General features: G+C 37.7%; 1 protein-coding gene across 7 annotated transcripts in view; it reads left to right on the top strand.

The window, feature by feature from the left end:
• LOC105469033 (helicase with zinc finger) overlaps positions 1-13,494 on the top strand; it is a 187,913-nt gene that overhangs the window by 150,154 nt on the left and 24,265 nt on the right. For all 7 annotated transcript variants that reach the window (XR_011615959.1, XM_071083493.1, XM_011719558.2 and 4 more), the window contains one exon: positions 11,666-11,918. Coding sequence is in view for 6 of the 7 variants with exons in the window: in XM_071083493.1 (XP_070939594.1) it covers positions 11,666-11,918 (253 nt within the window). In the remaining variant the exon portion in view is untranslated. The remainder of the gene's footprint in view (positions 1-11,665; positions 11,919-13,494) is intronic.

The following is a 13,494-nucleotide window of genomic DNA, read 5'->3' as shown; positions in this document are numbered from 1 at the left end:
GGTTGTTAAAGATGATAGATATTTGTACATTTTTATTTTTATTTTTTGAGATGGAGTCTCACTCTGTCACCCAGGCTGGAGTGCAGTGGTGTAGTCTCAGCTCACTGCAACCTCTGTCTCTCAGGTTCAAGCAATTCTCCTGTGTCAGCCTCCCAAGTAGCTGGGATTACAGGCGCCCACCACCACGCCCAGGTAATTTTTCTATTTTTTTTTAGTAGAGATGGGATTTCACCACGTTGGCCAGGCTGGTCTCGAACTCCTGACCTGAGGTGATCTGCCCACCTTGGCCTCCCAAAGGACTGGGATTACAGGTATGAGCCACCGCGCCTGGCTTTGTTTGGACATTTTTAATTAAAAGTTAAAATATATTCTCATTGAAAAAGACTTTGATTTATCAAAGACTTCAAATCTTGTAACTTTGGAACTAGTCAGGCCTTAAAGATCATTTAGCTCCCCCCTTTTAAAAGGAAACTGAGGCACAAAGATATTATAGGACTTGTAACTTAAGCAGTTATTAACCCAAGGGAGTGGAGACTCCTGACAGTCCCATGCAGTTTCTGAAGCATCACACTGCTCTTCAGAGCTCTGTTCCATGAGTAAGGTTTATTCTTAGAAAATGAGAAATGATTGCAATCACACAGAACTAGATGTGGGGAAAAGCAAGATTATGCTCTTGTGAAGAATTCAATCTTCAGTTGTGTAAAATTTGCCTTTTCTTTTTTCTGGGTGGTGGGGAGAAAGGGAGCTAGTTCATTTTAGAATTCTTGATTTCTTGAAATCTATCCAGTTGTAGCTGCTAACTGTTTGACTGCTCAAATGATTAATTTAGAGATTTCAAATATCAGAAATGTACTTAATTTCTCCACATTCTGTAAGAATAAACACACTTTCCAGCATTACATTTTTTCCAAAAGGTGTAAAATTTATTTAGTTGTAGTAATTACGAATCTTCAGAGAAAATGCAAATAGTTATGGGTCAAAGAGTAAACTTTTACTGCAAACTATTTTATTTCCTATCCACCCCGACATTTGCTGATTGTAAGAGCTGTTGTGCTCTCTAATTGTTAACTTCACTGTTTCATATTCAAGAAGAGTAAACAAGAGTCAGATAGATTCAAGGTAGCTCCAAATGTCACAGCAGTGAATCTGACATTTTTCTCTGAGATGTAATATTGTATTCATTCTAGTATCCCTTCTATGACCTTGTGTATGGATGTATAGGAAAATAGTATTGCTTAGTAGGAAAATACTATTTGTAAATTCTAAGTGCCCTTGCCTCTGAGATGCTTCAAATGGCTTTTTTTTTTCTTTTAGACCCAAATTGATTTTGGTGCACTGTGTTGCAAAGTCACATTTATTTCAGTATATGGGCATACCTTGTTTTATTGTACTTTGCTTTATTGCATTTCACAGGTACTATATTTTTTATAAACTGAAGGTTGATGGTAACCCCATGTTGAGCGAGTCTAGAAGCACCATTTTCCCGACAGCATGTGCTCACTTTGTGCCTCTGTATCACATTTTGACAATTCTCACAGTATTTTAAACTTTTTCATTATTTCTTTTTCTGTTGTGATCAGTGATCTTTGATGTTACTATTGTAATTGTTTTTGGGCAATCAGTGTTATGTGTATTCTGACTGCTCCATCGACTTGCTGTTCCCCATCACTCAGTCTTCTTGGGCCTCCCTATTCCCTGAGACACAACAGTATAGAAATCAGGCCAGTTAACAACCCTACCACGACCTCTATTTAAGTAAAAGGACAAGTTGCGTGTCTCTCACTTGAAATCAAAAACTAGAAATTGTTAAGCTTAGTGAGAATGGCATGTCAAAATCTAAGATTGACCAAAAGCTAGGCCTCTTATCACAGTTAGCCAAGGTGGGAATGCAAAGGAAAAGTTCTTGAAGGAAATTAAAAGTGCTACTTTAGTGAATATATGGATGATAAGAATGTAATGAAATAGCCTTATGGCTGATGTGGAGAAAGTTTGAGTGGTCTGGTTAGAAGATCAAACCAGCCAGAACATTCCCTTAAGCAAAGCCTAATCCAGAGCAAGGCCCTCCTCACTCTTCAATTCTGTGAAGGCCGAGATAAATGAAGAAGCTGGAGAAGACAAGTTGGAAGCTAGCAGAGGTTGGTTCATGAAGTTTAAGGAAAGAAGCCATCCCCATAACATAAAAGTGCAAGATGAAACAGCAAGTGCTAATATAGAAGTTGCAGCAAGTTACCCAGAAGATCTAGCTAAGATCATTGATGAAGATGGCTGTACCAAACAACAGATTTTCTGTGTAGACAAAACAGCCTTTTATTGGAAGAAGATGCCATCTAGGACTTTCTTAGGGAGAGAGGAAGAAGTCAATACCTGGCTTCAAAGCTTCAAGGAACAGGCTGACTCTCTTGTTAGGAACTAATGCAGCTGGTGACTTTAAGTTGAAACCAGTACCAGTTTACCATTCCAAAAATCCTAAGGCTTTGAAGAATGATGCTGAATCTACGCTGCCTGTGCTCTATAAATGGAACAATAAAGCCTGGATGACAGCATATCCATTTTACAGCGTGGCTTACCAATGTTTTAAACCCACTGTTGAGACCTACTGCTTTGCTTGTGGGAGGGGGGGGATTTTTTTTTTTTTTTTTTTTAAAGATTCCTTTCAAAATGTTACTGCTCATTGACAATGCATTTGACCACCCAAGAACTCTGATGGAGCTGTACCAGGACATGAATGTTCTTTTCATGCCTGCTAACACATCTATTCTGCAGCCCATGGATCAATTAGTAATTTTGACTTTCATGTCTTATTATTTTAAGAAATACATTTTGTAAGGCTATAGCTGCTACAGATAGTGATTCCTCTGATGGATCTGGGCAAAGTCAATTAAAAACCTTCTGGAAAGGATTCACCATTCTAGATGCCATTAATGATTCTCTGGCTAAAAAATTTAAGAACAAAAAATATATACTGTATTGCTAAAAAATGCTTTCTTGTTGCGATTCTTGGGAAGAGATCAAAATATCAATATGTATGGGAGTTTGGAAGAAGTTGATTCCATCACCATGAATGACTTTGAGGGGTTCAAGACGTCAGTGGAGGAAGTAACTTGTAGATGTGGTGGAAATAGCATGAGAACTAGAATTAGAAGTGGAGCCTGAAGATATGACTAACTTGCTGTAATCTTATGATTGAGCTTGGATAGATGAGGAATTTCTTCCCTTCTTTTTGAAGAGAAGGGTCTTGCTTTATCACCCAGACTGGAGTGCAGTGGTGTAATCATGACTCACTGCAGCCTTGACCTCCTGGACCCCGGTAGTCCTCCTACCTCAACCTCCTGAGTATCTGGGGCTACAGGCACATACCACCATGCCTGGCTAATTTTTTTGTTTTTCTGTTTTTGTTTTTTTGTTTGTTTGTTTTGTTTTGTTTTTGGTGTGTGTTTGTTTGTGTCTCACTATGTTACCCAGGCTGGACTTGAACTCCTGGCCTCAAGTGATCCTCCCGCCTTGGCCTCCCAAAGTTTTGGGATTACAGGCGTGAACCACTGAGCCCAGTGAGGACTTTCTTGTTATGGATAAGCAAAGAATGGTTTTTTGAGATGGAATCCACTCCTGGGAAGATGCTGTGAACATTGCTGAAATGACAACAAAGGATTTCAAAGGATTTAGAATATTCCATAAGCTTAGTTGATAAAATACTGGCAGGATTTAAGAGGATTGACTCCCATTTTGAAAGAAGTTCTGTGAGTAAAATACCATCAAACAACTTTGTGTGCTATAAGGAAATCTTTTGTGAAAAGAAAAGTCAACTTATGCAGCAAACTTTATTATTGTCTTATTTTAAGAAATTGCCACAGCCACCCCAGCCTTCAGCAACCACCACCCTGGTCAGTCAGCAGCGTCAACATCAAGGCAAGACCTTCTACCAGCAAAAAGATTACAACTTGCTGAAGGTTCATATAAGTGTTAGCATTTTTTAGCAATACAGTATATATTTTTTGTTCTTAAATGTTTTAGCCAGAGAATCACAAGCAATACATTATTTTAAGATTCAGGCATATACATTAAAAAAAAAAGTCTAAAGAAACAATGTCTCACTATGTTGCACAGGCTGGAGTGCAGTGGCTATTCATGGGTGCGATCATAGCTCATTTAAGCCTCAAGTGATCCTCCCTCTTCAGCCTCCCAAGTAACTGGGCCTACAGGCATGTGCCACCATGCCCGCCTTTATATGTTGTGTTTTTTAAAACATACAATGCTATTGCACACTTAATAGATTATAGTATAGTATAAATATAATTTTTACATGCACTGGAAAACCGGAAAATTCACGTGACTCACATTATTGCAGTATTAGCTTTATTGCAGTAGTTTGGAACCAAACCTTCATTATTTCTAAGGTATGCCTGTATCTCTCTCTCTCTCTCTCTCTCTCTCTCTCTCTCTCTCTCTCTCTCTCTTTTTTTTTTTTAAAGACAGGGTCTCCCTCTGTCACCCAGGCTGGCATTGCAGTGTATGATCTCAGCTCACTGCAACCTCCGCCTTCCAGGCTCAAGTGATCCTCCCACCTCAGCCTGCCAAGTAGGTGGGACTACAGGTGCATGCCACCACACCCAGCTAATTTTTGTATTTTTTGGTGGAGACAGGGTTTCCCTATGTCACCCAGCTGGTCTCGAGCTCTTGAACTTAAGCAGTCTGCCCACCTTGGCCTCCAAAAGTGCTGGAACTGCAGGCTGTTTCCAGCTTTTATCTTAGGTTCAGTGGAGTACGCACACAGGTTTGTTATATGGATAAATTGCATGTTGCGGGAGTTTGGTCTGTATCTTTCTTTTAAGGAAAACAATAAAACCTAGAAATCTACTAGAGTTTTGGAAACTAAGATACGTTTTTGCTTCTGTCATTATGATTGAATTTTATAAGGCTAAAGTGACGTTAAAATTACTTTAAAAATTATATGAAAATAATGCAATTTATTTTTTTTAAAGTTTTAAAAATAATATAAAATAAATAGTGAAGGACGTCATAGTTACCTAGGCAAGAGGTGGTTGTGGCTTGTGGTGTCAGTGGAAATGGTAAGAAATAAATTCAGAATCTACTTTGCAGGTAGAACCTAGAGGAATTCTTGATGGAGAGGTTATGATTAGAAATGAAATAAGATTTAAAAGTGAATTCTTCAGCCCTGGTAGGCTCATTTTGACTGACCAGGAGCTCCTGTGGCAAGGCGCTGCCTTACTGAACAGTACAGACACAGAACATTCCCATCGCCACAGGAAATTGTTTTTGGACAGCATTGCTTTAGAGAAGGACTCATATCCTTCAACTGTGAAATTGTCTATTATTATTCATCTTTTTTGGATAATTTTCTAGCATTATTTTTCCCCATGTCTCACTTTCTGAAACTTCTTTTGATAAGATGTTGGGCCTCCTGGATTCTCCAAATCTTTATTTCCTGTCATACTTTGTTACCTTTGTACTTTTTCTTACTTTCAGGAAGATTTCCTTGATTTTATCTACAAGCACTTCTGTTGCATTTAATATTTGAGCCCTCAGGTTTTAAACTCACAAGAGTTCTTTATTCTGAGCTTTTTCCTTTTTCGTGACATCTTGTTTTCCAAGTGCTGTGCCTTTTCTGAGAACACCAATTAGAGGGTTTGTTGTTTTGTTTTCAATTTTTAATAAGAACTAAAACAATGTTTTAAAATATTTTTAAAATATCACTATTGTTTCTTTCTGGGCCTCCCTTTTTTCAACTTATTTATCTGGGACCATCTTTTATGCTGGAGAGCTTCCCTAAAAGTCTGGTAATCCTTGATTATCTTTTTTTTTATGAGACAGAGTTTTGCTCTGTTGCCCAGGCGAGAGTACAGTGGCACAATCTTGGCTCACTGCAACCTCTGCTCCCTGGGTTCAAGCAATTCTCTTGCCTCAACCTCCCAAGTAGCTGGGATTACAGTCACCTGCCACCACTCCCGGCTAATTCTTGTATTTTTAGTAGAGATCGGGTTTCACCATGTTGACCAGGCTGGTCTCAAACTCCTGACCTCAGTTGATCCGCCCACCTCGGCCTCCTAAAGTGCTGGGATTACAGGCGTGAGCCACCGCGCCGGGCCGCTTGATTATCTTTCACTAAAAAGCAACTTGGGAGTTTTGTGTATATCACAGGATGTATTGCCTGGCAGGCCTTTCGCTGGGGAAGTTTTAGTGCTTGAATCCATGTGGAGGACTTCGTTTTTCCTGGATTTTTGCTTGTCTGTCTCCTTATCTTTTTGTCTGTATTGTAGGTACCTGGCTGGCTGTGTCCGACTAGTTGTAGGGAGGAGTATAATATGAGTCCGGCTGTTTCCTGTATAGTCTTTCACTTACCCCCCAATTTTATCCCTTCATCTTCCTTTCATTTTGTATTAGTTGGCATTTCTTAGGCGCAAGCCTCCGTGGAATTCTGCTAGGTGAATTGTTTCCCTTCTTGGGTGGTAGCTGTAATTTCATTCTTCTTCCACAGACACCATTCCTCCATCCAGTCTCCATGTATTCTGGAAATGTGTCCTCTATTGATGACCAGTCTCATGGTCTTGATTGTTGTATATCTTTTATATTCATTTATTATTATTTTAGTGGAGTCTTGGGCCAATAGCCACCATTAACTGAGAATCATGCTTTTAAAAAATGATTTTATAGTTTATCAAGTGCTTTTCAATAGATTACATCACATGAACCCATAGATATGAACCCACAGATATTACTGTTGTAAACTACAGTTTATTCATCACACGTTATCTGGCTTGTTAATAAATGGATTATTTTTAATCTTATAGTGATAGTCCTCTCCTTGCACCATCCTAGTTTTTTCTCTCTAGGGAACTGTACGTATCTAGCAAACTGTAGCATATTGCTTTAAGCAGAAGATAATTTGAGGGGGAGCTAAATTGAAATAAGTTAGTAGACCCTAAGTGTTCTATAATCAAGGATTTCTTCCTCAAATCTTGGGGAAATTAAATAGATTAGTTTTAAGTAAATGAAGAAAAAAATGCAGCTTATTAAATCTCATAAGAGTGTTAATGACTTGGAAAGATATCGATGATATTTCAATGAAAAATTACCAGGCATTATGTAATGTCTCATTTTAAATTATATGTTTAAAGATGTAGCTAATATCCAGTTTTCCCACTTTAGCTATGTTAAGTTGATCACTGTGTTTCAGTGATCAGATGATGTCATTCTGATCTATTGATTTTTAAATTTCCCAGCAACCTTTCAGATTTTAGCAGCTGTTGATGGTAGTTGCTTAGATCTGTTGCTTCATTAGATACGGCAAAATGATTATTTAAAACTTCCTTGAATTTCTTTTTTATTTATTTTTCTTTTATAAAGGAGAACTTTTCCTCATTGAATATTTAATTACTACCTAAAATATAGTCTATATAGAAAGGGCAGGATAAATGTTTAATCCTTGCCCTTTATTAGTCAATTTTCAGAGTAATGAATTGAGGCCTTAGGCCTCAGGATGATCATTGAGGCTTTTTTTCCCCTTCTTTTTGCACTTTGAATATTATTATTTGATATCATTATGTATTTGAGTTTTTACTTTATTGTAGTCATTATACATTTTGACACCTTGTCCCCTATCTTTGACCAAAGGAAGCTTCTTTATTAGAAATATTAGAAATGTTTTACATTGAGTGAAAATGGAAATACAGCCTGTCCTAATTTGTGTGATGCAGCTCAAGCTGTGTCAGAGGGAAATTTATAGCTTATATTAGAATTTAAATTTGTAGCTTATATTAGAATTTAATAAAAGCTTATATTAGAAAAGAAGTAAGATCTCAGATCAGTAATCAAAACTTTTACCCCAAGAAATTAGAAAAAGAAGAGCAAAATACATTCAAATCAAGAAGAGGGAAGGGAATTTCAAAGATGAGAACAGAATTTAATACATTCAGAACAGAAAAGCAATAAAGGAAAATCGGTAAAACCTAGTTAGTTTTTCAGAAAGATTAGTAAAATTGATAAACCTTTAGCAAGATTGACGAAGACAAAAAGAGGATGCAAACTACCTATATTAGGAAGGAGACTGGGTCACTACAGACCCAGTAGACATTGAAAGGATGGTAATAAGGGAGCACTACAAACAACTCTGTGCACATACATTCAGCAACGTATATAAAATGAACCACTTCCTTAAAACCTCCCCGAAGATGAAATGGATGGCATATGGATAGTCTTGTAACTGTTAAAGAAATTGAATTTGTAATTAAAACCTTCCAAAAAAGACATCTCTAGGCCCAAATGGTTTTAGCATGGAATTCCTCCAAAAATATGAAGAAGAAAACCACCAACTTACACAATCTTTTCCAGAGAATAGAACACTTCTCGATTTATTGTGTATGGCCAGCATTACTCTGATACCAAAACTAGATAAAGGCAGTACAAAAAGAGAAAACCACAGATCCACTTCCATGAATATCAATGTAAGCATCCTCAGCAAGACATTAGCCATTTGAATTTAGCAATATATGAAAAGAATAATGTACTATGACCATGGGGGGCTTATCTCTAGAATGCAAGTCTGGCGTGGTATTTGAAAATAAATTAATGTAATACACCATACTAACAATCTAAAGAGAAAAATCACACAATCATATCAGTAGACATAGGAGAGAAACCACATGCATTTGACAGAATGCACTGTCCACTGATGATGAAACTCTTGGTGAACTAGAAATGGAAAGGAACTTCTTCACCCTGTTAAAGGGCATCTATAACAATCCTGCAGCTACCATCATACTTAATAGTGAGAGATTTAATGCTTCTAAGATTAGGAATAAAGCAAGACATTTGCTCTCAACATTCCTCTTCAACACTGTGCTGAAAGTCTTAGCCCCCGCAATAAGGCAAGAAAATAAATGGCATTAGGGATTGGGAAGGAAGAAATGAAGCTGTCTCCATTCACAGATGACATGGTTGTCAGCATAGAAAAAGCCCGAAGAATCTCCCAATTCCTTGGGAGATTCCTGTAACTAATGTGAATTTAGCAAGGTCACAAGATACAAGGTCAACACACAAAAATCAATCAATCTGTCTCTCTCTCTCATATATATATATATAATCTCCAATATATCTAATTTGAAAAGCATTAAAAAATTTTCCAGTTTCGGCTTTGCTTTTCTGACATTAAAAATTGATCATATTCATAACATAATTTGAAATTGAATTTCATATTTTATCTACACATTTATCTCTGTCAATAGCTATAGATAAGTTATACAATACTTCACTGGAGCCTGCTGTGCATGTCAACTGAGTGATTACTTTGGATTTCAGTTTGGAAGATACAAATGATACACATTTTCTATAAAGTTTAATTGCATATTGTCTCTTATATCAGCCTTCCATTTCTTTCTGAGTTTTAGTTTTCTTCCTTTAAGCTTTCTGGTTCATATGTCTATTCATTGTAAAAAGGTTTTTGTTTATACTACTGGTTTGTGTATGTCCATTATTTAATGAAAAGGGGCTTATAAAGTTAACGCGTGAAATTCACGAGAGTATATTGAGTGTTCTATGTCACCAGGAGACTTGGTTATCATACCTGCTCTTTCTGAGCCCATACCCAACGTTAGTTTTGTACTTTGGTATTCACATATGAAAACTTTAGAAGGTAATCCCCTGAAGATTGTGACTAAACACTCAGAGGATAGTCATAAAAAGAAATACTGCATTTCAACTTTAAGAGCTAATTGTCTTCATTACAAACCTCAATTAAAAAAAAAAAAAAAAAAGACGCACTGCACAGCCATTGTGATCCAGGGTTGTCAGGCATAGAGCACACCGTGCAGTTTAGAAAGGTTACTCATTCCACTCACTACCGTAATTTAATGCCTTAGACAAAGAAATTTCAAATGTGCTGATTACATTCCTAGTCGACACTAAATTAATTTGGATGGTTAATATTCTAGAAAACAAAATCAAATTCATAATGATTTGACCATTGAAAACAATTGCCTTTAAAGCAGAGTAAAATTAAACATGAATTGAGATACTATGCTTAGAAACAGATCTATAAAATTTCATGAAAAAAGAAATTAATTAGATGGCAGCACTACCTCTTGCCTTCCTCCATTCAATAGCTAAGACTTTGGAAATGGAGGCCCTCAAAACTTAATAGTGAGAGAAGTGTTCTCCTCCCCACTTTCCTGCCTCTCTGCACAAGGGCAGCCAGTCCAGACCCATTTTCTTCCCTAGTTTGTATCCTAGTGGTTCCATCTACTTTGACTTAATACTCTCAGTGCTTACCCCCACAATTTTCACATTTAATTGGCTTGATAGTGTCTGCTTGTGCTATTTTATATTTCCAGAAGCCATCCTGTTATTGCTGTGCCAGTTCATCTCTCTGCCTTCTTTTTAATCCAACCTCCAGTTCCTGATTTTCAATTATTGCTAACAACAGTGGTGAAAGTACAGTTTCTGAGAGTCATAATTGACTGCAGACTGAACAGCAAATTTATTATTTGCTATCCAAAAAAGAAAAGAGGAAAAAGAAAGGGGCAATAAAACACCAATCCCATTCTGTCATTTGAGACTGAACATGGAATTTTATCTTTATATATTTAAAATAATTATATAGCAATGAACCCTTCCTGTGTGCCAAGAACTGTTGTAAATGCTATGCATCCTTATTTAATTCTCCCAACAATCCCAAGATGTGGGGACTGTGGGTAATTCATGTTACAAAGAAGTTAAATCAATTGCCCAAGGTGACACTGCCAATAAAAGTCGGAGTCTGAAGTCTAACACAGACAGTCTGGCTTTAGATGGAGACGGGTACCTAACCACTGCTGTACACTGCCTTGCCGTTAGAATTGACTCTGAATATTGATCACAAGAATCTGGCAAGAACAAATTGAACAGCACTTGGGTAACTATAAAAAAATTTTGACATGGCTGCCACATAGATCTTGTTGGAAGGGTTAAAGGAATTTGGCTTGTGCAAATACAGGGCATTTAGGGAGGAGAAAATATACTGAGTAAGTTAATTCGGTTTCAAACATATAAAATATTTTTTTGAATAAATGAATGAGTATTCTGTGTCCTTTGAAGTTTGACTAAAAGAAATGCAGTGGAGTCTAGTCAAGAGTACTTATGTTGGACAGGAGGAATCACATCTTGCCCTCAGGTCTAAAGAAAAACAAATTGTGATGTTATAAAGGAAGGACCCAAGAGATAAGTCTAGAATAGATGACTCTGCTCAAGAGGGCCATGACTCAATCGACTATACTTTACCCATTTAATTTTGATCGGATTTGCGCCTTCATGCTTTTTCTTAATCTACTATTTAAAATGTCAATAGAATTTTAGAACTGAAAATAACTACTTCAGTTCCCATATTCTACAGATAAGAAAACAGAATCAGAAATCAGACATGTATTGTCAGGACTATGCAATGAGGAACAGAACTGAGTTTTGAGCCCAGGTCTTCTGACACCATGTCCAGAGCCTAGCCTGCCCCCTCCCCGACCCTTTTTCTTTTTGGTGGAAGTAGGGTGGAGGGAGGGTTTCACAGTCACAGAGTATTCTTGAGAATTTTTACTTTATATAGTGAGATTGCTATGGAGCGAAGAGAGAGAGGACTATGGCACAAGGTGCACTGATTTATGAAATGTTATTTTTCTTTGTGTAGTATGAGCCCAGAGGACCTGGTCGGCCCTTGTACCAAAGAAGAATCTCATCTAGCTCAGTTCAACCTTGTTCTGAAGAAGTAAGCACTCCTCAAGACAGTCTGGCTCAGTGTAAAGAGCTTCAGGACCACAGTAATCAATCTTCTTTCAACTTTTCATCCCCGGAGTCCTGGGTAAACACCACCTCATCTACTCCTTATCAGAACATTCCGTGCAATGGATCCAGCAGGACAGCTCAGCCCAGAGAGTTGATAGGTAAGACAGAGTTGGTGGCTAAAACTAATCTCTACTTCTCAGCTCCCGGATATCTGTGGAATTTTTGTGTTTTTTTCCTTCAGGGCTGAGGGGGGCAAGTGGGAGTTGGTTAGATTAATATGTTTTCAAGGATTTGTTGTCAGTAAAGTGTTGACAATTTGCTATATAATAGAGTTTGGCCACGAGAGAGACCAGTAAAGTCTAACATTTTGAGATTTAGGAATCCTGTGTTTATTCCTTTATTCTGATAAACTGTAGAACTTCATGGCTAAAGAATAAAAAAGGCATAGAAAGAGATTGGAATGGATAAGACACTCTAAACTTGTACTGTCTGATGGAAAATCTAGAGTCTTCCTCTTTAGCCTTAAAGATGAATGCACTTTGATCTTTCCTCTGTTCTCTTTTTTATATTGAATATAAAGAAACTAATTATATTGCTTGAATTCTCTAATTCCTTCTCTTTGTATGCTGTAGACGTTGATCTTTGTGAACAAGTGTGAGATCTTTGTGTGGTGAATTTTTGCCCAGTAGCATCAATTTTTTATTTGAAACAAATTTTGTTCATCTTTAGAATGTGAATCTATTGTTTCCATAACTGGCCCATTTTTGAGTATGTGCCATGCAAGCATATTTTTAGAACAATAGACGTGGTAGAGAAAAAAAAATTTTTTTAAGCTTTTGCTTTTATTTCCTGGCAAAAGACATTGCCATTTTAATCTTTAGACATTTGTTAGTACCTGTTAGGAGTAAACTGCTGTATTTTGACTCGGGTTGCTTTGTCTTTTGTTGTTGTTGTTTTTGAGATAGGGTCTCACTCTGTCGCCCAGGGTGGATTGCAGTAGTGCAGTCTCGGCTCACTGCAACCTCCACACCCCAGGCTCAAACGATCCTCCTGCCTCAGCCTCCCAAGTAGCTGAGACTATAGGCATGTGCCACTATGCCTGGCTAATTTTTGTGTTTATTTTTGTAGAAATGGGGTTTCGCTGTGTTTCCCAGGCTGGTCTCAAACTCCTGAACTCAAGCGATCTGCCCACCTCAGCCTCCCAAAGTGCTGGGATTACAGGCATGAGCCACTGTGCCTGGTTGTTTTGTCACTTTTTTGTTTGTTTGTGAGACAGAGTCTGACTCTGTCACCCTGGCTGGAGTGCAGTGGCGCATTCTCAGCTCACTGCAACCTCCGCCATCCGGGCTCAAGTGATTCTCCTGGCTCAGCCTCCCAAGTAGCTGAGATTGTAGGCACGTACCGCCATGCCCAGCTAATTTTTGTATTTTTAGTAGAGGCGGGACTTCACCATGTTGGCCAGGCTGACCTCAAGTGATCCACCTGCCTTGGCCTCCCGAAGATCTGGGATTACAGGTGTGAGCCTGCTTTGTCACTTTCAAAGCATAAATAGTATAAATACACTGGTATAAATACACTCATGTTATATTTGAATTTCCTGGCAAACATCTACATTACAAATCAGTGATGATAATTTGTTACTTTTTTGGTTATTATAATTTTTTTAAAGATAACATCATTTCTCTTCTTTTTCTTTCTGTTTTTTTTTTAACCTAAGTTTTAGGATAGCTTTTG

Source organism: Macaca nemestrina, chromosome 17 (genome assembly GCF_043159975.1).
Source record: "Macaca nemestrina isolate mMacNem1 chromosome 17, mMacNem.hap1, whole genome shotgun sequence".
NCBI lineage: Eukaryota > Metazoa > Chordata > Mammalia > Primates > Cercopithecidae > Macaca > Macaca nemestrina.
The sequence above is the reverse complement of the archived record's forward strand: the minus strand, read 5'-3'. Positions and strand labels throughout refer to the sequence as shown.